This window comes from Bos indicus, chromosome 10 (assembly GCF_029378745.1).
Source record: "Bos indicus isolate NIAB-ARS_2022 breed Sahiwal x Tharparkar chromosome 10, NIAB-ARS_B.indTharparkar_mat_pri_1.0, whole genome shotgun sequence".
In the NCBI taxonomy this organism is placed as follows: domain Eukaryota; kingdom Metazoa; phylum Chordata; class Mammalia; order Artiodactyla; family Bovidae; genus Bos; species Bos indicus.
Window position 1 is genome coordinate 32331877 of NC_091769.1, and position 19787 is coordinate 32351663.

Sequence of the window (19787 nt, forward strand, 5' to 3'; positions counted from 1 at the left end):
TATTTCAAATCAGCTTTATTTTCTACACTGCTTGCTCACAATTTTCTCCACACTTTTATAGATGTCCAAAACCCCAAGGTGCTTGGGTTGAGACCTTCTGGAGCCTTTCTATTGTTTAGCTAAGTGAGACAAATATTCCCAAATGGAGGCTAGTTGTCTTTCAAAACTTTTCTTTCTTTCAAAGCAGATAGCTGAAGTTCCCTCTCTCACATATTCATTTGTTTATTCATTTAACATACCATGGGCTAGGTATTCAGGTAGGCTTTAAAGATAAGCATAGCTGCCTCTAACCTCAGGGAGCTCACAGTCTGGTACAGTGAACAGAAATGGAAAACAGGGAATTTGCAGTGGAGATTCTGGCCAGAATAGAACCATCACTCAGGCCAGAATGAGTGGAAAAGTCACAAGTAAAGCACAGAAATTTTCTCGGTGACTGACCCAGTTGTATGTTGCAAAGATGCCAAAGCATGAAAACACAGTGTATTGAGGGAATTGTAAGTACCTGAGACTGGAGACGTGGGAGCCAAGTCATGAAGGGAATTTGGAGAAATCGTATGGGCGTTGAGGAGCCTTGCCTCCCATATTTTAATCAGGAAAACAGCATTTTTTAAAAGATCATGTGGGGAGTGATGTAGGGGATAGGTCAGAAAGAAAGAACCGTGAGAATTACAGTCTATTGTGAGTTCACTTAAGAAGAAGAGACAGTAAAGTGATGTGTTTAAGAAAAGGGTAGACCCTAGAGCCAGGGTAACACCTTGGCAGCCTGGCTCTGCCACTTCTTAGCTATGAAAGCATGGGCCAGTCCCTTAACTTCTCTGAACTTCCGTTTCCTCATCTCAAAACGAAGATAATGTAAAGAACCCATCTGCCAATGCAGGAGGTGTAAGAGTTGCGGGTTCAGTTCCTGGGTCGGGAAGATCCCCTGGAGGAGGGCATGGCAACCCACTCCAGTATTCTTGCCTGGAGAATCCCATAGACAGAGGAGCTTGGTGAGGTATAGTCCATGAGGTCACAAAGAGTCAGACACGACTTAGTGACTAAACAAACAAAAATGCACTTTCTAGGGATGCTGTGAGAATTAAGTGCGTTGTATATATTAATCACTCAGTATATCTTAACAATTATTGTTATTAATGTTAAACAATAATGCCTTGGACTAAGATGGGGCTAGGTGATAAGTTTAAAGCAAGTTAAAACAGGAGAATCCAGGAACTATCTTAGTAAGGTTGTAGAGGAAGGGGCTGAGCCGGTGTGTAACCTGCTACGGGGACTAAACACCTAAAGATATTCTGTGTTCTCCAGAGTTCTTCACTGGTATTAGGTTCCAACTGTACAGCTTTTATGCTTGAATATAATCAGATGCCGCTGTCAGAACATCGCTGACATCTCTGCCCCTCCATCTCTAGATGCTGCTGTCAGGATTCCTGTCCCCTCTGAAGCTTGAGGCCTGTTTATGAGGTGAGCATTATATGCACCCTCAGTCGCCCCAGGCCTAAGAGAAACCACGAGACAGTATATGAACCCATGGCCTTAAATGTCTTGTTTTTCATTCTAAAGAAATCTCTCCCCGCCCCCCTTTTTTTTAAGTCTTGGCAAACTTTGATGTTCTATTTTCCTGAATTTACTGGGAACTTCATGAAGTCCATCACCAGATGATTGACAGTAGGATCACTGGAAACATTTTTCTATCCTTCTATTTAATGGGAAAAATCAAAGTGTTTGTCACTCTAATCTGATACTTGTAAAAAGAAGTTTTGCAGTGAGGAATCTAACAACTACAACAAAAAATGGCCCGCTTTCTCTGCAGGCTTTTCAGAGCAATGCCTGCTTTGCTGGAGACAAAACCACTGCCATGTACCTCTCCCAAGCTCCGTCCATACACATTGGTCTGGGTTATTCTGCTTTCTTTCCAGGAGAGCAAATGTCAGCCAGCCATGCTAGCATTCTCTTCATGAACCTTATTGTATCTGAATCTCTGTTCCTCAATGCATCCTGGAGTCTAGGTCTCCCTCGGGGTGAGAGGGAGCCTAGCCTCCCTAGGGTGGCTCCGGATGATCTGGTTAAATAAAAGTTCCTCCTTTGCCTTGTCTAATTGGAGTACCAGGAATGTAACAATGGACAAGACACCTAAGGGTCCCATCCTTAGGGAGTTCATATTATCATGGGAAAGACAGTAAATGAATAAATGCATTCTTTTTAAGTCATGAACATATGATCCATGAAGGTCTTTCCAACCAGCTGTGGTTAAATGTTGTTGTTGTTCAGTCACTAATTGTGTCCAACTTTTTGCAACCCCATGGACACACCAGGCTCCTCTCTCCTCCACTAGCTCCTGGAGTTTGCTCAAATTCATGTTCATTGAATTGGTGATGCTATCTAACCATCTCATCCTCTGCTGCCCCCTGCTCCTTTTGCCTTCAGTCTCTCCCAGCATCAGAGGCTTTTCCAATGAGTCAGCCCTTGGCATCAGGCGGCCAAAGTACTGGAGCACGAGCTTCAGCATCAGTCCTTCCAAAGAAAATTCAGAATTCATTTCCTTTAGGATTGACTGTGATTTGAACTCCTTGCAGACCAGAGGACTCTCAAGAGCCTTCTCTAGCCCCACAGTTTGAAAGCATCGATATGTCTCAATAAATGCTTGAATTGAATTAGATCCCTCTGCGTCTGAGTCCTTCAAACTCGAGACTGTAACTTTGAGATTGGCCTTCAAATGTACTGCTATTTTCTGTATAACTCTGTTTAGCCTATGTGAGATCAGAAGCATTGAATGTTTTGGCTGTAGTGTGAAGTTTTTATGGTATATGGCTATTGATATGAATGCTACAGTATCTAGCTTCCTGCGGCTGCTGCTGCTGCTGCTCAGTCACTTCAGTCGTGTCCGACTCTGTGCGACCCCATAGACGGCAGCCCACCAGGCTCCTCTGTCCATGGGATTCTCCAGGAAAGAACACTGGAGTGGGTTGCCATTTCCTCCTCCAATGCATGAAAGTAAAAAGTGAAAGTGAAGTCGCTCAGTCGTGTCCGACTCTTAGCGACCCCATGGACTGCAGCCTACCAGGTTCCTCCATCCATGGGATTTTCCAGGCAAGAGTACTGGAGTGGGGTGCCATTACCTTCTTCTCCAATCTAGCTTCCTACTTCCTCAAAATAGCTGAGCACCTATAATATCATTTCCCACTGCTTTTGTATAACATCGGTAAGCCAGTAAGGGTGGATAAGCAGAAACAGTGGATAAGTGGCTGTGTTCTTATTGTCTGTGTACTTCAGAATGTATATATGACCAGGTTATGACAGATGGGCCTCAGTGACAACCCAGTCAGCACATACATGCAATGTAAGCATCAAAGAGTTATGCATTCTAATAAAACTAAATGGAAAAAAAATTGCAGTTTTCCCAGTATTTGTAAAATACAAGCAGTGATTCACTTTCATCACCAAAATATTTACATTAAGTTATTTATTCTTTACCAGATCAGGGGTAGGGCCCTATAGAAGATGGGTCAATTTGTCATTGTTTTCCATTATGTACCCATTCTGTGATATGGTATTCACAAACTAAAAATGTGCTTAAAGATTAAGATCATGTAAATATTTGGAAATTAAAATGAGAGGCATGAGATTTGCCTGTCACATAATTTCCTACTAGACATATCTTTAAAGTAGAGCTTTAGCCTTTCATTCACTGTATTCTATCACTCAGATAATTATTGATCAGAATCTGCTAAGGGCCAGCCATAAACCAAGCACTCTCCTAGGCCTCTGAATACAGAGATTCCCCCCAAATACAATTCCTGCTCTCAGTGAGCTGATTCTAATGGGGGATGCAGACCAGTAAACAGCAATTGTGGCAAGTAAACCAGCAATTACAGCATGAAATGACTAAGATTGAGATGTGCCTGGAGTATATGATGAAAATACAGAAGGCTAATTCCTACACACCCCATCTTAGATTAGAGGGGAAGATGAATGGGGAACAGTGTTTTGAACAGAAGGGACAGCATGTGCAGAGGCTTGGAAGAATGGAAGCTGCCAACAGCTTTTAGTATGATTAGAGCACAGCAATCAGGAACCAGATTAAAACCTTGTATGATGCCATAGACTTCAAACATTGTCTCTGGGGCAGTACAGATAGGTTTTTTATAGCAAGTTGCTGACACAATTAGATTTGTTATTTAGAAATATTGTTAAGCCCCATTGTGGAAGACCAGTTAGAGGTGTTTGGTTTATGGGAGGTTTTGCTTGTTTGTTTTGGCTGTGGAAATATAAGAAAGACTGGGGAAGGGAGACCAAATGGGAGGTTCTTGCTGAAGTTCAAAAGTGAAATGGAAAAGAAGTGTGAAAATGGAAAAGAATAAAGGCAGTTCAGTCAAGATGGGGAAAACAAAACAGATTTGGATATTAGGGACTTGTGTTGTCCCGTCTTTCACTGTGAAATTTGAGTTGAAAAGTACAGTGTTTGTAACAGATGCAGGTAAACTCAAGAGTATTGAGTAGCATTTAAACCACTTGCCCTTTTGAGTGTCCAGTTTATTTCCAGTGAGACTTGAACCAAGGGCTTCTGAGTTCTGCTGTCCTGTATTCTTTCCCTTAACACTTTATCTATGTTAAATGGAAGCAAACAAATACAAACCAGCAAAAGGATCTGTTGTCTATATGATACGTATAGGAGACCAAGTTACTGCTAAAATTGGAACATCTTTTATCAAATATCTTTATGGAATGTACTTTTAAATAACAAAAGCATTTTCAGGTTGGCAATTTCTCAGTCGTTAGTGCATTTTTTTAAAACAGTGTTTCAACCAGCATGTGTTTCCTCACCTTCAAACAGTGAGTGGCAGTGTTTGGAAAACATTTGTTAAAGTCTCTAAATACAAGGTGATGCTTCCCATAACACTTGTGACATACCCTTCTACATGAGAAAATGGTTTGCCTTTCGGGTCATTCCTAGATCAATTTACTTTTAAAGCATTTATGTGCCATTACAAGGATTCACAAAAAAAAAAAGAGGCAGCACGCATGACTTTGAGTTGGCCCAGGATTTTCATTCGCTCCTGTTCCTTTTTTAAAAGTAAACCTTTCTTAAAGTTGTGTTTTTCCTCTTCATTTCATTCATAAGTGTAGGTGTCTCTTATTTCTTTGAAAAACTTTGAGCTCAATCACTAGAATTAAGCAGGGGGATTAAAAACAGAAAAAATTCACACTTAAACTTCTTACAGCTAGCCAACACCTCCTGTGGATAAACATCACATTTTACAAATGAAGAAACTGAGGTCCAATGAGGTGGTCACCCAGCATCAAATTCTGTAATCTATGAGTTGGGCAAATTTTTTTAAAAAGGCATGGGATTTATGTAGGGATGTCACAAGTTTTAATGTCACAAGTGTTTAGTAATTATATAACTGCTATCAATCACCTTGACATAGAGAACTCTTGAAGTCCTAAAACATTTTTCTTAACAATTAGTAGCCAGTCTAGACCCCCAACTCCAGCCATGTGCTGCCCCAGGACCTGAGGTTGTGTCATGCTGTCTTTCTTTTCTCTTGCATGCTGCATAGTACTCACTGTGCATTAAAATCAACTAGTGATGATTAAAAATTTTAAATAGGGGGACAGTCTAGAAATTATTTACATCATCGGCTACGAGCTAAGAACCAATATGTTGTTGTTCAGTCGCTAAGTTGTATCCAACTCTTTTGTGATCCTGTGGACTGTAACCCTCCAGGCTCCTCTGTAGCCCACCAGACTCCTTTGTCCATGGGGTTTCCCAGGCAAGAATACTGGAGTGGGTTGTCATTTCCTCCTTAGGGGATCTTCCCACCCCAGGACTCAAACCCGCATCTCCTACATTGGCAGCAGATTCTTTACCACTGAGCCACCTGGGAAGCCCTGTAAAGAAGCAGTATAGATGAGTAGAAAGAGTTCAGGTACGAGAGAAGGAAGAGCAGAGTTTAATTCTCAGTGTGGCCTTGGGCAGATTGTTTTCTCTCCTCTTTTTTTTGCACATCTGTAAAATGAGCCCAGTTTGATTCTTATGAGAATTTAGTGAGCACACATGTATATAGTGACTGGCACAAAAGTCACATTTAGTTAAAGGAAACTAGCAGTACTGAGTACTGGGTCTACCTTTAAGGGAACCAGTGTACGCCAAGTCAAGGAGAGTAGATGCTGCAAGGATATGTTTTTGCTTGGGTCTTAGTTTCTGATGCCAGTGCTGTAGTTAAGATATCCCCCTCTGTTCAGCGTGAGGCTACAGAGAATCTAAACACTTCTTGAAGGACAGCGCCAGTGCACTAATAAAACATCTCCTTGCCCAGGAGCCCAAACAAAGTTTGTCTCCCGCAGGGGGACTTTTTTTTTTCTTTTTTCTGTTTTCTTCTTTCTTGTATTTATTTATTCTTCCAACAGATGCTTCCTTGTTTTTGGAGCCATATCATGCATTGGGGGTTAGTAATTTCACTTTTCCAAGGTCTCAGATACTTGAAAAATAAAGAGTTGGGTTTCTTTTTTTTTAACTTTAGATTACAGGCACAGGGGAAAAAATCCAAGAGCTATAAACTGGGGAGTACATTAACCACTTGGGATTATTTCAAAGTGAAAGGACATTTACTAGGTTCATCTGACCTCTGATTTGAGGATCAGTTTTTAAAAAACACCACCAATCACAGACTTGTAAAGTTTGCAGAAACTGCCGACAGACCCAAATATGTTAAAGGTTGTAATCTCCTGAAAGGAGTTGGTTGATTTTCCTGTTGCCCCTCCTATCAACTTTAACCTCCAACCTTCTCCGGCATGTATCACTACAAATAAAACTGCTGAGGTTTGACAAGAGGATATAAAGTCATTAGGCCATTGCACAGGGATGGCCACGTGATTTTCTTCAACCTGGAATGAATGCTCTGTAATTTGGGCTTTTCAATAGGAAGTCATAAACACTCACTCATATCGCTTTAGTTTTAATAATTACTCTTAAAAAAAAAAAAAACAGAAACATACATATTCAATGATGTTTGACAACTGGAATTTAGTGGTTTTGTTATTGGTTGTCTTTGACCATTAACTTGGATTTCTGTTCTTAATTTTAATGTATATGATTTCAAGCAAGCAGCGTACGATCCTGCTGTAAACATGGCATTTGTATACAGCACTGTAAATGAATTTTTAGTTCATGATTAAGACAAACCAGATGACAAAAAGCAAGCAATGTATTTGTGTTGCTCTGCTGATTTAAAAAATAATTCCCTGCCCTGGATTCACCTGCAGTGCCTTTCTTCTTCGAGTGCATGGCGGGGTGTGAGGCTCATGGAGCATTTAAGTGCGCCAGGGTTTCTGAAGTTTCAGTTACTTGTGTAGATTCTCAAGTAATTCAGCTGTCTATGGAAATTATTCATTCTACACTAGATAAATGCTCTCTTATGAAGTCTCTGGCACCATTCAGTCTGAAATCAGGTAATTCTCTGTTACTAGTGTTTGAAGATAAGGAATGGGGGAACGATAACATCAGTACTTGAACAGTGGTTCTTGGTATGTTTTAGTGTATCTGCTTTTTTAAAGGTAGGTCAAGTGTGTTTTGTTAGATACAGCTTAGTGGCTCTCAGCCAACCCCGGAAAGGTAGTATGTGTATTTATCTATTTATATGTATATATATATCCAATATATATGTATATATCCAATATATAGGGCTTCCCCCATGGCTCAGTGGTAAAGAATCTGCCTGCCAATGCAAAAGATGCAGATTCAGTCTCTGGGTGAGGAAGATATCCTGAAGAAGGAAGGAGCAACCCGCTCCAGTATTCTTACCAGGAAAATCTCATGGACAGAGGAGCCTGGCACACTACAGTCCGTAGAGTCACAAAAAGTTAGACATGACTGAGCACATGTGCATCCAATATATATATATATGCAAGTATTCTTTCTTCATGCTAATTTTCTTCTATTCCTGTTCCTTTCACTGGGCAGCTGAGCAGAGGAGGACATGTGATATGAAGGACTGGGGGTTTGGTAAATAAGGAGCCTTGGTGTGAGAGAGACGGGAACGTGGTACTGATTAGGTCCCACTTGCCTTTTTGGTCGCCTTAGCAGAATCCAGACTTTCAGCAGAGCCAGGGTGCATTCTGCAGAAGCACTGTGTTATCATAAGGAAAGTGCGTGCATGTAAAAGCTCCCAAACAGTCATCTAAGCAATGTCACTTATTTCTGAGCAGGATCCAGAACCTAGAAGAGATCTGTGTGTTGATTTGGAGCTGGGATTGGGGTGAGGTGGGATGAGGGAGCATGCAGGAGATGGGGATAGAAAACAAAACAAGCAAACTGGGTGGGTGTGGCCTCACATCTTACAATTCTAAGGAAACTAGAGCTTTATAAGCTCCTTATGGTAAAACTGTGGAGACCATAAGACTGGCTCTTGTTTCTCCCATTGAATGGTGTATAAATCCAAATGGTAATTATTAACAACAGCTGTAGGAATCTTGTACATTTATTCAGCACTTCCACATTCTTTTTTTTTTTTTTTTTTTGAGCCTTTAGGAAACAAAGCATTTTAACGGATAAGGAAGCAAAGGCTCAGAAAGCTAAAGTGACTTGTCCAAGACTAATTCATTAGTGTCAGAGCTAGGATTGCTTTGCTTATTAGTCAACAGAACTGTTCTGTTGACCACGTACCAGGCATGTGCCAGGTACCAGGCATCCGAGGCTGAATGAGGGGCCTCCCCTCAAGGAGCTCCAAGTCTGTGCAGGGTTGCAGGGGCGTGGGGGGTGGGGGGACATCAGGGGCACTGAGGCACTGACTGCGACTCAGAAAACGAGTCTGCAGGAAAGGGAGGCAGATTCTCACCAGATGTCCTCATTCCAAGTAAGGACAGTTTTAAGAATGTTAGCTGTTTAGCCAATTCAAACACATCTTCCCATTTTAATTTCCTGAATTACCAGTTCTAAAACTCTTAAAAAATAAACAGCTATATTGTAGAAAAGGCCCAGCCTGATAACTCAGCTGGTGACAAGTGAGATGAGCTCCTACTAGACTAATTAGGAAAAACTGTGGACACCAGGAGCTGGAGCTGTGGGGTGGTTGAGTGGACAACTCAAAAGTTAAAAATATATATCATAGATAGAACAAGAAAAAGCATTTGACTTTTTGCTAATATAAAATGCCAGATCCGTCCATTTTTATGTTTTATGTATCTGTCCCATGACTTTAAAATAAATAAATCTCTAAAACTCATGTAATGGTGCTAGATGAGGGAAACCCATTCTAACTGATTTACTTATTTTAAACCTTAAATCAATAGCCACAGAATGAATATTTTGACTATTTAACCAAGCTTTCTTTGTATTTGCTTTTACCAAGACCTTCATTCCTTCCATTTTTATCGATAGAAGCATATACATGGCTTTAATAGATTTTTAAATGGGCAGACATGAAATTGAGATGAGATTCAGTTCATCAAAACATCAAGGAATGCTTTGTATTCCTGAAAAAGATGCTGTTTTGCTAGTGCTTGGTGCCACCTAGATGAAGAGTTCTAAAGTTAGTTTGACTGCCCAGCCCTTTTCGTTGTAGTTGTGTGTAGTGGTTAGTGTCAGTAGACATTGAATGCGTGTACAAAATTGTGAATAAAAAGAATGGTTTCCCCTCACCCAGAGTTACAGTGAAATTTGACATCCTATGATGAGGCCCAGGATGAAAAAGAAAGGATTCCTATTCCAGCTTGAGAGTACAGGAGAAAGATCCTCTCATCTCAGCCCTCTTGTCTTATATGACCTTTTAAGCATTGCTAAGAAAGCTGAGTGCCGAAGAATTGATGCTTTTGAACTGTGATGTTGGAGAAGACTCTTGAGAGTCCCTTGGACTGCAAGAGATCCAACCAGTCCATTCTGAAGGAGATCAGCCCTGGGATTTCTTTGGAAGGAATGATGCTAAAGCTGAAACTCCAGTACTTTGGCCACCTCATGCGAAGAGTTGACTCATTTGAAAAGACCCTGATGCTGGGAAAGATTGAGGGCAGGAGGAGAAGGGGACGACAGAGGATGAGATGGCTGGATGGCATCACCGACTCAACGGACATGAGTTTGAGTAAACTCCAGGAGTTAGTGATGAACAGGAAGGCCTGGCGTGCTGCAGTCCATGGGGTCCCAAAGAGTCAAACATGACTGAGCAACTGAACTGAACTGAACTGAAGCAGGCAGTGAAATGAGTATTTCCCAGCTAGAGATAGAACAGAAACAGAATCAAGCAATAGAAAAAGTTGAGGCTCAGAGTTGGAAATCTTGAGGAAAAGTAAACTTAGAAGTAGTTCCTGAAGCTCTGAATCTGAGTGTCCAACTGTAGTAGCGCCTTCGGAAAGAGAAGTGTGAGTATACTGGAAAGCACTGGTTCAGTGGCTTTTTGCCACCACATTTTGGCTTAAATTGCAGTTGGAAGCTTATGCTCTGCAGTGAGTCACTCTCCCTTTCATCTGGGTTGGGTGAACTGGGTGATTCCCAGAATGTTTCTGTTCTGGGGCCGTCTTCTCATGCAGTGCTCGCTTTGGGAGTAGAGTGCCCTGGTTTGCTCGAGATCTAGGTTCTGAAGTTGAGTGCAATTCTTAGTCCCCATCCCTTTGCTGACTCAGGGAACAAAGACTCCTTCAAGCCAAGCGGACCCTGATGAAGAAGCAGTGATCCAGTGACCTCTTCCTTTCCTCCCTGCTCTAACTTTCCCCGTCCTGACAGCCACCCCACCCACCCCACCCCGCAATGTCGTCTTCCCTATCACTGGTGCACAGCTGCATAGACCTTCTTAGTCCTGCTTCTCACTTCGAGCCTTTTTTCTTGGTCCCCTCATCCCCTTTACTCAAGATTTTTTTTTTTTTTTTTTCTCTTTTAGTCAGGGTTAATTGGTCTTGCCTTCCAGGAAAGCTCTCCATAACAGACTTCCTGCTCGAGTCAGCTTTTCTAAAGTCTCATAAATTCCTGAGAAGTCGAGCGAGGGGATGCCCCAGGAAACTCCTTCTGGAATTGCTAGAGGGCAAAAAAGGCTGTACAGACCTCTCTTTAGTTACATAGCCCTTCCCCTTGCCCCCCAGAACTCCAACTAAATACCCTTTTTTCTTTCTTCCTCATCTTATTTAAGAGAGGGGGACAGTTAATTAACAAAGGAATCAGAGACTATTACTCTCCACAATAAGATTTCCTCTCATTTAGCTGGCTTACATTCTATCACCCACATAGATAGGTCATTAGACTTTTATTTATGCAGCATAACTTCTGACTGCACTGAAGTGATATAAATGTAATTTATCTGATGACTCAGAAGGTACCTCAGTTGGTCATGCTAGAGTTTTCCACATTGGAAGATAGAGTCCACGAGACTGCATCTCTGCACTGACCCACAGGTGATTAGCCTGCCGCTTTCTCTACTACAGACTAACCAACAAAGAACAGTACTTATGTCAAAATGATTTTTGATTTGTTGGATATTCATGGTGAATAGAAAATAAATTTAAATTAAATGTCATATAGTCAGAGCAGGTAGTAGGGGAGCGAATAAAAGCTTCCTCTTTTATGGGCTGCTAAGAGGTGATAGCTCTTAAAAAGCAGTCTGCTAAGTGATCCCAAGCGAATGCAAATTAACAGTTGTTTTCTTTCAGAACTGTATGACTGAATAAACATTTACCATTTGTTTCATTTCTACTCATCTCTTAAAACAGTTGCTACAGGTCTTAATAGTAAGACTCGAAACATATAATATATTAGCCTTGGCACATCAAAATATTGTTCATCTTCCAAACTTGAGATATTCCAGTTTGGCTTCTCACTGAGTTTATAATGTTCTTAGGGTATGTATCTAAAAATGCATCTGACTAATCTCCTGGGATTTATTTTTATTTTTTTAAAAAAGAGTCCCTGTAACTTGTCACTATTCCCGGCTTAAACATGGTCTGTCAATTGTGAGACTGATGCCCATTGTGTTACGTTTCAGTCTTAGGAGGAGTCTTGAATAAGAAATTTAACCCACCAAATAGTAGTTTGGAAGAAAGACTTATGATGTTGGTGCAAAATAATAATGAGGTTAAAAATGAAATTTCAACCTCAGTGGAGAACAGTGATGCCTGCTTTTTCGTGCAAGCCTTTCACATGGATTCAGTGTGATCACCTTTTCTCACAGCACCAACGGGGCCACTGTGAGGGGTAAAGAATTTCAGCAACTGAACAACAAATCAAATAAATATCAAGTAAATTCGTTTTAGGAACTCTCCTTAAAGGTCTATTCCAATCGTTAACATTCCTGGTTAACACCAGCCCCACAACATTGGACCTGGTGTGTCTGCCAAGTGCTCAGCACTGAGTTCTCATGCAGCAAATTTAGCATGACAAAGTTGCTCCTGTTTTTGTTTTCGGGTGTTTTTTTTTTTTTTTTTTTTTTGCAAGTAGAAAACCTGCGGCCCCAAATGGAGCCTCATGCAGTCAACTACAGAATGGAGATGAGATCCGAGGAGAGATACAGTATAAGGGATTATCTGGGATCATGTACATGGTTCGCAATTGCCTTTGTATGGCTCCTGGGTTAGATCATTCTTGGCAAGTTTGGTGAATTAGTATCCTATTCCTGAGTCCCGTTTCAATACCTAGTTTGGAACTCTTCCACTCCCTGAGAACTTCCATTGAAATTTTTATCAATGGTATTTGCATAGACAAAATGGAATCAAACTATTGACATGTAGTTGTTTTTTAAAAAGCAAATTTATGTGAATGGTTTGTCAGTAGAGATAATTTAGCCAAAGGCACCTGTCTTCTCTAAGAACTCGGCCTGAAAAGACTTTTAGGGGGAGCCTGGTGAATTTTTTGTCCTTAAAATAAAGCTGTTTTTGAGGTAGGAGAGAAGCTTAGTTTTTGAAATGGCACAATGAATAACAAAGGCCCCTTTTCACCCCCCAAAAAAGGACTAAAAAGGACATTTGTTCAACTCTTGAGGAAGAATTGCGCCGTTAACATAAAAGTCTAGATACAAGAGGAGGGAAAATTGGAGGAAGAGGAGGAGCAGGTAGAATTAGGAAATGCAGGACCCGGGAAGCAACTTGTTTTACAAAGATGATTATGCTCAAGCTCAGACTGAGAACTCGAGAAAGAGCACTTTTAGTGAATGAAACAGCTGGAAGATTAAAAGTAGAACATCCCTTCTCCGAGCACGTGGATATGCGTGTGTTTCTCTCCCCACTCCCCTCTCCTGTCCCCCAGTGGCCTTATAAGTATAGTCTGGCAGACAAGTGGCCAGTAACCAGTCTTCATAATGGAGGTCAGGTGATTTGTATTTCTGGATTTTTAGAAGAGACAGGGTTTACCATTGATTTAAAGATGCAAAGTACACTATTTCACCTCCCCCTGTCATTTAGTGGATGTGGTTCTTGAGTGTGTTAATGCGTCTCGAGCCCTGACCTAAACTGTAGATGAAAAGACTCTTTAAATATTAAAATGCAGAACAAACAGAATTGCTTATGCAGTAAGAAAGTGCACAGTATTCTAAAATGAGGCCTAATCTTTTTTATTGGGGCAGCAAATAACTACGTTTCTGGCCAAATATAACTGTTTTGAAAACTCCCTCTTTAACAAAATTAGTAAGTTGCTGGCCTTTCTTTTAAAAAAAAGAATTCAAGTTACAGAGTATGTAACTCTGGACTTATCAAATCTTTTTATGCCTCTTACATGTCAAAGTTTAAGTGCCGTGTTTTGTGTATACAGTCATCATGATATTTGAAAAGGCCATAAAGAAAAGCAATTATATAATTGTTTTCAAGAACCAAGAAGCAAGGATAAAGGTTTTAGAAACAAGAGAGAAGTATTAACAATTACAGCACCTGAAGTCAAGTTGCAAAATTCTGTCCTAATTATTGGTGATGATTAATTAAGCATCAAGTTACAAGTTTTAAAAAGAATTTCAGAATTATTTTTCTTTGATTTATCTACTGAAAAAAAAAAAAACCACCCCATCATTTTCTATTTTAGCAGTTTCCACAACTTAAACATTAAATTCTTATTGTTTGATTTCTGTTATATTAGTAGTGTGTGTTTTGCAATTCTAATCTTCACGTTTTTCTTTCTTTATCACTGATGTAGGCCTTTTGAAGCTGGGAAATTTTTCATAGCAATATTGACAGTGTTCACATTTGCATGATGACAGCCAAGGAATGGAGCAGTAATTTTTGAAATTGCAGAAGTATTTAGAACACTGATAAAAGCTGAAATATATTTTTGATGGATTGAAGTTAAGCATACATGATTTTTCCTGCTGTCAAAAGGCTCTGAATTTAGTGAATATTTGCCTGCTGTGAGAATGCAAGATTAACATCACAACCATCACCCGGGCACCCAAACCCTGCAATTTAATAGCTTTTTAGGTTCTTTCCTTTTTCTAAACAGCAATTAATCTCATTTTAGTACAATTTTCTCGTTTCTGAAGTCGCTCATTGAATCGCTGTTTTGTTCATATTTGGCTTCAGCTCCTCTGCATAGTCATTAAAGTCCCAATTAATGTCACCTTTAGCTGAAGAGTACTCATTTTTATTGAGAAAATGACAGTTGCTGCCATGAGTAGTGCAGTGTAATATACATTAATTGCCCTGTAACACTGGTAATTACGAGTTTTTCAAGCCTCTCAGTAAACTGTCATGCCTAGACAAGACTGTGCTAAAATAGATTACTCATTAGGGAGACCTGTCCTATTTTCTGGTGGGTTCTTAGTGTTGGTTTAAAAAAAAAAAAAAATCTTGAGCTTGAACAAATAGTTGCCAGGAGCAATTTCCTCCAACAATCTCCTTGTGTTGGGTTTTTCAGCCATCACTTAAGATTATGGTCAGCAAACAGGGTGCGCGGGACCCTACAGATCTTGGGTCTTGAGCACCTATTTCTGTGGATCACGAGCGTGAGCATCATGGTGTTACACTTGAGACTGAGTACGGGGTCTGACTGGAGAATCCTCCTAGAAGGTGTTGTGTTAAAACAGATTCCATCCCTGGTGTTCAGAGAGCCCGTGAGTGAGTAGTGTTCTACTCTGAGTCTTAATCACCTCTATGCCTAGTCCAGCAAGGAACACTGTTGATACCTTCATTAAGCAAGTCCATGTGAATACTGGAACAGATAAATAGCTTGACAGCAAACATGGCATTTCGCTTTGTATTTAAGGTGCAGCTTAAAAAAAAAAAAATGGGAATCAGTAGTTGGATAGAACTGAAATCATCTTATATATGAAACTGCCAGCCCACAGTCTTTTCTTCTTTTTTTTTGCTGAGTGGTACATTGGCACCAGGCTTTTATATATATTTTTTTTTCAAATCACGTTTCTGATTTCAGTATGGATATAATTTCTCTATTCCTATCATATTTCATATGTTGCTCTTTTAACACAAAATAGTCAACTTTGAAGCCCATAGTTGCCCAGAACTGACAAAAAGAAAACCTTTGTTGTAGCCTTGCCTAAAGCAGGTGTTACAACAATCCGCTCTTTCCCTCTCTCTCTAAATGAATTTTGTCACAGCCTTTCAGATTTTCCTGTGGTGATGAGCTAATGAAAGTAGATAGTACAATTTGTGCTGACCAGGTAGCAAGCGCCAGCTTCACAGCTGAGGATAGTTTAAAAAATAAATAAATAAAATATAGCATCATATCACTGATTTACCCATTACACAGCATTAATAGTGAGAGACCTTGGTGTGTTTATCTGTTTGTATTGGTGTGCATTTATCGAATTGTTTATGACAAGACTAATTGGGGTAATTGTAGACACCGAAATTACCTGTCAGCTATATGTAACCACACTCCCTTTCTTTCTGACAAATGATGACAACTGAGGGACCCCGTAGCATTACTCATGATGGCTTTTCGAGTGGTAATAAGGACAATAGGGGCCCCGGCTAATTTGACATGGACAGCCTTCACCACAAGAAGCCAGCTAAATGACTTGTCAGGAGGGGAAAGAAGTCAGAAAAGTAATGGAGTCCCCCATGGCGCTGTGACAGGGAGATGAGGCAATTTCAACGGAAAGTGAAAAGGCTTCAGTTTGTCAAGTATTTAGAACAATCAGAGAACAGCTAGAGGCTGGAACCTGACAATAAATTTGTGAACCATGGTAGCAGTTTCCTGCAGGTCAGTGACTTCATAATGGCCATGCAGCACTCAGAGGGTCAGGACTCCGCCTACGCTTCACTTTCACCCACCGGAGCCGGGTCACCTCACGCCTCTGCTCTGTCTTCCATGGAGGGGATAATGGTGAGGATGGAGGCTCGGGAATGGAATGCTGGTGTGAGTTGTAGCCACTGGAATGTTGGAGAATAAACAAACAAAAATCTAGGCATACAATATGATGGTGGAAGCCCTGACACCAGGATGGTGTTAAGCCTCCCAGGATGAGTGGTAGTCACTGGGTGGAGCCCCTGCAAACTCACTTGCTGCTGGTTGGATACAAAATATTCCTCTACCTTTTGCTCTTGGACATCAACAATTATTTGATACCCACTCACATTGGAGCAGGCAGTCTACGCTCCTGAGTCCACCAATTCAAATACAGATTCCATCTAGAAACACTCTTACAGACATCCAGAAATAATGTTTAATCTGGGCACCTCGTGACGAGGACGAGTCAAGGCAACACATAAAATTAACCATCACACTCAGTATCGAAATAGTCCAAGCAGTGCTGTCTGATAGAAATATATTGTGAGTCATGTGTAATTATAGTAGTGTTAAAAAACAAAACTTAATTGAGTTTAAAAAAAAAATACTGAACTACTGCTAATGAGCTAAAAGATCTCTAGCAGCACCTTTTCCTCTGATTTTATCAAGCAATATAATGCTAAGCTCTTAACAAGCCAGAAAATTGGTGCATGAGGATTAAAACTTTCCACTGTACCCCACACCTCCAAAGCTGGAAGTAGCTTCTGACCCTAAGATGTGTGTGCATACTCAGTCATATCCAACTCTTTGTGACCCATGGACTGGAGCCCACCAGGCTCCTTTGTTTTCCAGGCAAGAATAAAGGAGTGGGTTGCCGTTTCCTTCTCCAGGGGATCTTCCCTGATGCAGAGATCTAACCCACATCTCCTGCCTGGGCAGGCATATATTCTTTACCACTGAACCACCTGGGAAGCCTGGACCCTTAAGATGTTCTAGGCAGCTGAAGTGTTGAACAGTGAACTGATAATCTTAGCAGCTAGGTTGTCTTGAATTTCTGGGTTTTTTTTATTAGGAACAGTCTACATTGTAGAAGAGCAAGTTTCTGAACTGAATGGGGCACTTTGCCTCTCTGTGCCTCAGTGTCATTTTTAATAACATAAGGAAAGACATGATCAAATTATATAAAAACTGATTGCATGGTGTGTGTGCGTGTGCAAGTTAGGCTATTTTTATACAATTTAATGTATATTATGCACTTGCAACACTTTTTCTTCTTCTTCAAATCCTCATAAAGGCAGCAGTACATTTCATCTATGGAATAGATCGGTCTTCCCAGGTGGCGCAATGGTAAAGAAGCTACCTGCCCATGCAGGAGACCCAAGAGATATGGGTTCGATCCCCGAGTCGGGAAGATTCCCTGGAGTAGGAAATGGCAACCCATTCCAGTATTCTTGCTGGGAAATCCCATGGACAGAGCCTGGTGGGATACAGTCAGTGGGGTCACCAAGAGTTGAACACAACTGAGCATGTATCCACACACACAAGGAATAGATCACCTTTGTGTGTAGTAGGATTTTTCTTTGAAGATTTCAGTTTTTACATTCATGTGGTCTGAATGTGATACCGTATATCTTTTATCTGTTAAATTTCTTTGTATAACATAAAATACACAGTTTTCTGAATACTGTTAAACCTAACTGAATAGCTTGTCAAATGCCCTAACCATCAGTTCAGAAGGATTAGAAACCCACCAAGAGAAACTACGCATGAAAATGGTTTTTGTTTTTGCATATTTGGGGGGGGGGGTAGTGAAAGGATATTCTCTTTACATGCTATAAAAGTAGCTGCCTGCACATGCACTTCATTCCACGGGTATTCAAGTTATTTGAGGGTTTTCTATGTTTGGCTGGGGCTCCCTGAGAGCAAAATGAGCATTCCACCACACCAAGACCCAGGCAAGAGTGTAGGGATCCCAGCAGTGGGCTTAGGGACATCAGGGTTAAAGAGTGAGCTCTTATACAAGGGGCTGAGAGGGAGGCAGAAAAGAGGCGCCCTTGACCCCTGGATCTGTGCTTGCAAGTGCTCAGAGGTAAAATCTAGCTTCAAATGGCCAAGATTGTAGCCTACAGGTGTGTCCTTTTCGTAAGATGGTATCTGCTGATAGGAATTCTCCTTTTTGAATTTCAAGCCCATATCTAGGATGAGTCTTTCTCAAATTAGCTCCTCTTTGGAGATATTCTTATGTTCCTCACAAACATTTGCTAATATTTTCTTCCTTTTGTGGAAGAAAGTTTTCTTTTAACTTCTATAAACATACCCATCATTTGAAAAAATTATGCTTTTTTTTGGTAATCGTTAATTCTAAAAATCAAAAAATTCCAAATAAGTAGAAAAGAACATAAAATATCATAATACCAATTTGTACACGTTATTACTGTTATCACTTAGACAAAATGCAATTATATTGTATATACTATATATACTCATATGTTCTCCTCAGAGGCCATTGAGGTTGCTTTTCATGCAGGAGACCCGGGTTCGATCCCTGGGTCGGGAAGATGCCCTGGAGAAGGCAATGGCACCCCACTCCAGTACTATTGCCTGGAAAATCCCATGGATGGAGGAGCCTAGTGGGTTGCAGTCCATGGGGTCGCAAAGAGTCGGACACGACTGAGCAACTTCACTTTCTTTCTTTCTTCTCTTTCACGTCTATATGTATAGTTCTACTTTACCCTTTGTAGTAGCTTCCTAGTGCTTGCATTATATAGAACTATTATAATGTCTTTAACCTGTTGTCTGTGAAGTGAAGTGAAGTCGCTCAGTTGAGTCTGACTCTTTGCAACCTTATCGACTGTAGCCTACCAGGCTTCTCCGTCCATGGGATTTTCCAGGCAAGAGTACCAGAGGGGGTTGCCATTTCCTTCTCCATAACTGTTGTCTGTATGGATATTTAAGAAGTCGTCATAAACAACACTGTGATGAACATCCTCATGATGAAATGAGTTAAGATATAAAAAACACAGTAGACTCAGTAATGTTTTTATTTTCTTCTGTCTTGTGAGATCTGCTCTCATAAATGGGTAAAGCTATAGGGCATCTGTATTTTCTGCACCTTGATGTGATATTTAGTAATTGTTTTGGTTGCTCTTTTTAATATGCAATTAAAGGAGTCATTTCCGGGATGCCAAATGGCTCATCCAGCTGTCTAGTAACATATAAGCAAACATAAACAAAGGTAACTTGTCCATATGCATTTGTTTTCTGCCATGTGGTCTTCAGAGCTTTTGATTGATCTCTGAAGTTATTGCACAGGCAAAAAAAAAAGGTAACATATTGCCTTGTAAAGATTCTGCATTTATCTACTACATAGAATCTTTAAGTGTTTATTCATTTCCCACCTCCATTCCTACTATGGACTTCATTGACCTCTAGAGCTTTTCCTTCTGTGAAGAGACTCATAAGCCTCAAATAAATGTGAGTTGTTATTATCATTACTATTAACTCTTCTTTAAATCACTTTTCACATTCATAATTTTTAAGATAATATGCAAATAATAGAGCTCCCAACTCAGACCGTGGAATCATAAAGGTGATACATAAAGATGATACATATCTTAACCTGCCCATCACAGAAAGGGGGCAGCAA

The 19787-nt window shown here is 40.5% G+C and overlaps 1 protein-coding gene across 5 annotated transcripts in view; it reads left to right on the top strand.

Annotated features, from left to right (window-relative positions):
* Positions 1-19787, top strand: part of CDIN1 (CDAN1 interacting nuclease 1) — a 234352-nt gene that overhangs the window by 161857 nt on the left and 52708 nt on the right. Inside the window, exon 11 of one of the 5 annotated variants that reach the window (XM_070797239.1) lies at positions 1407-8729. The exons of the other annotated variants lie outside the window; for them this stretch is intronic. Coding sequence (XP_070653340.1) covers positions 1407-1437 — 31 coding nt within the window. The 3' untranslated portion in view covers positions 1438-8729. Of the gene's footprint in view, positions 1-1406; positions 8730-19787 lie in introns of those variants that run through there. 5 annotated transcript variants of the gene reach the window in all.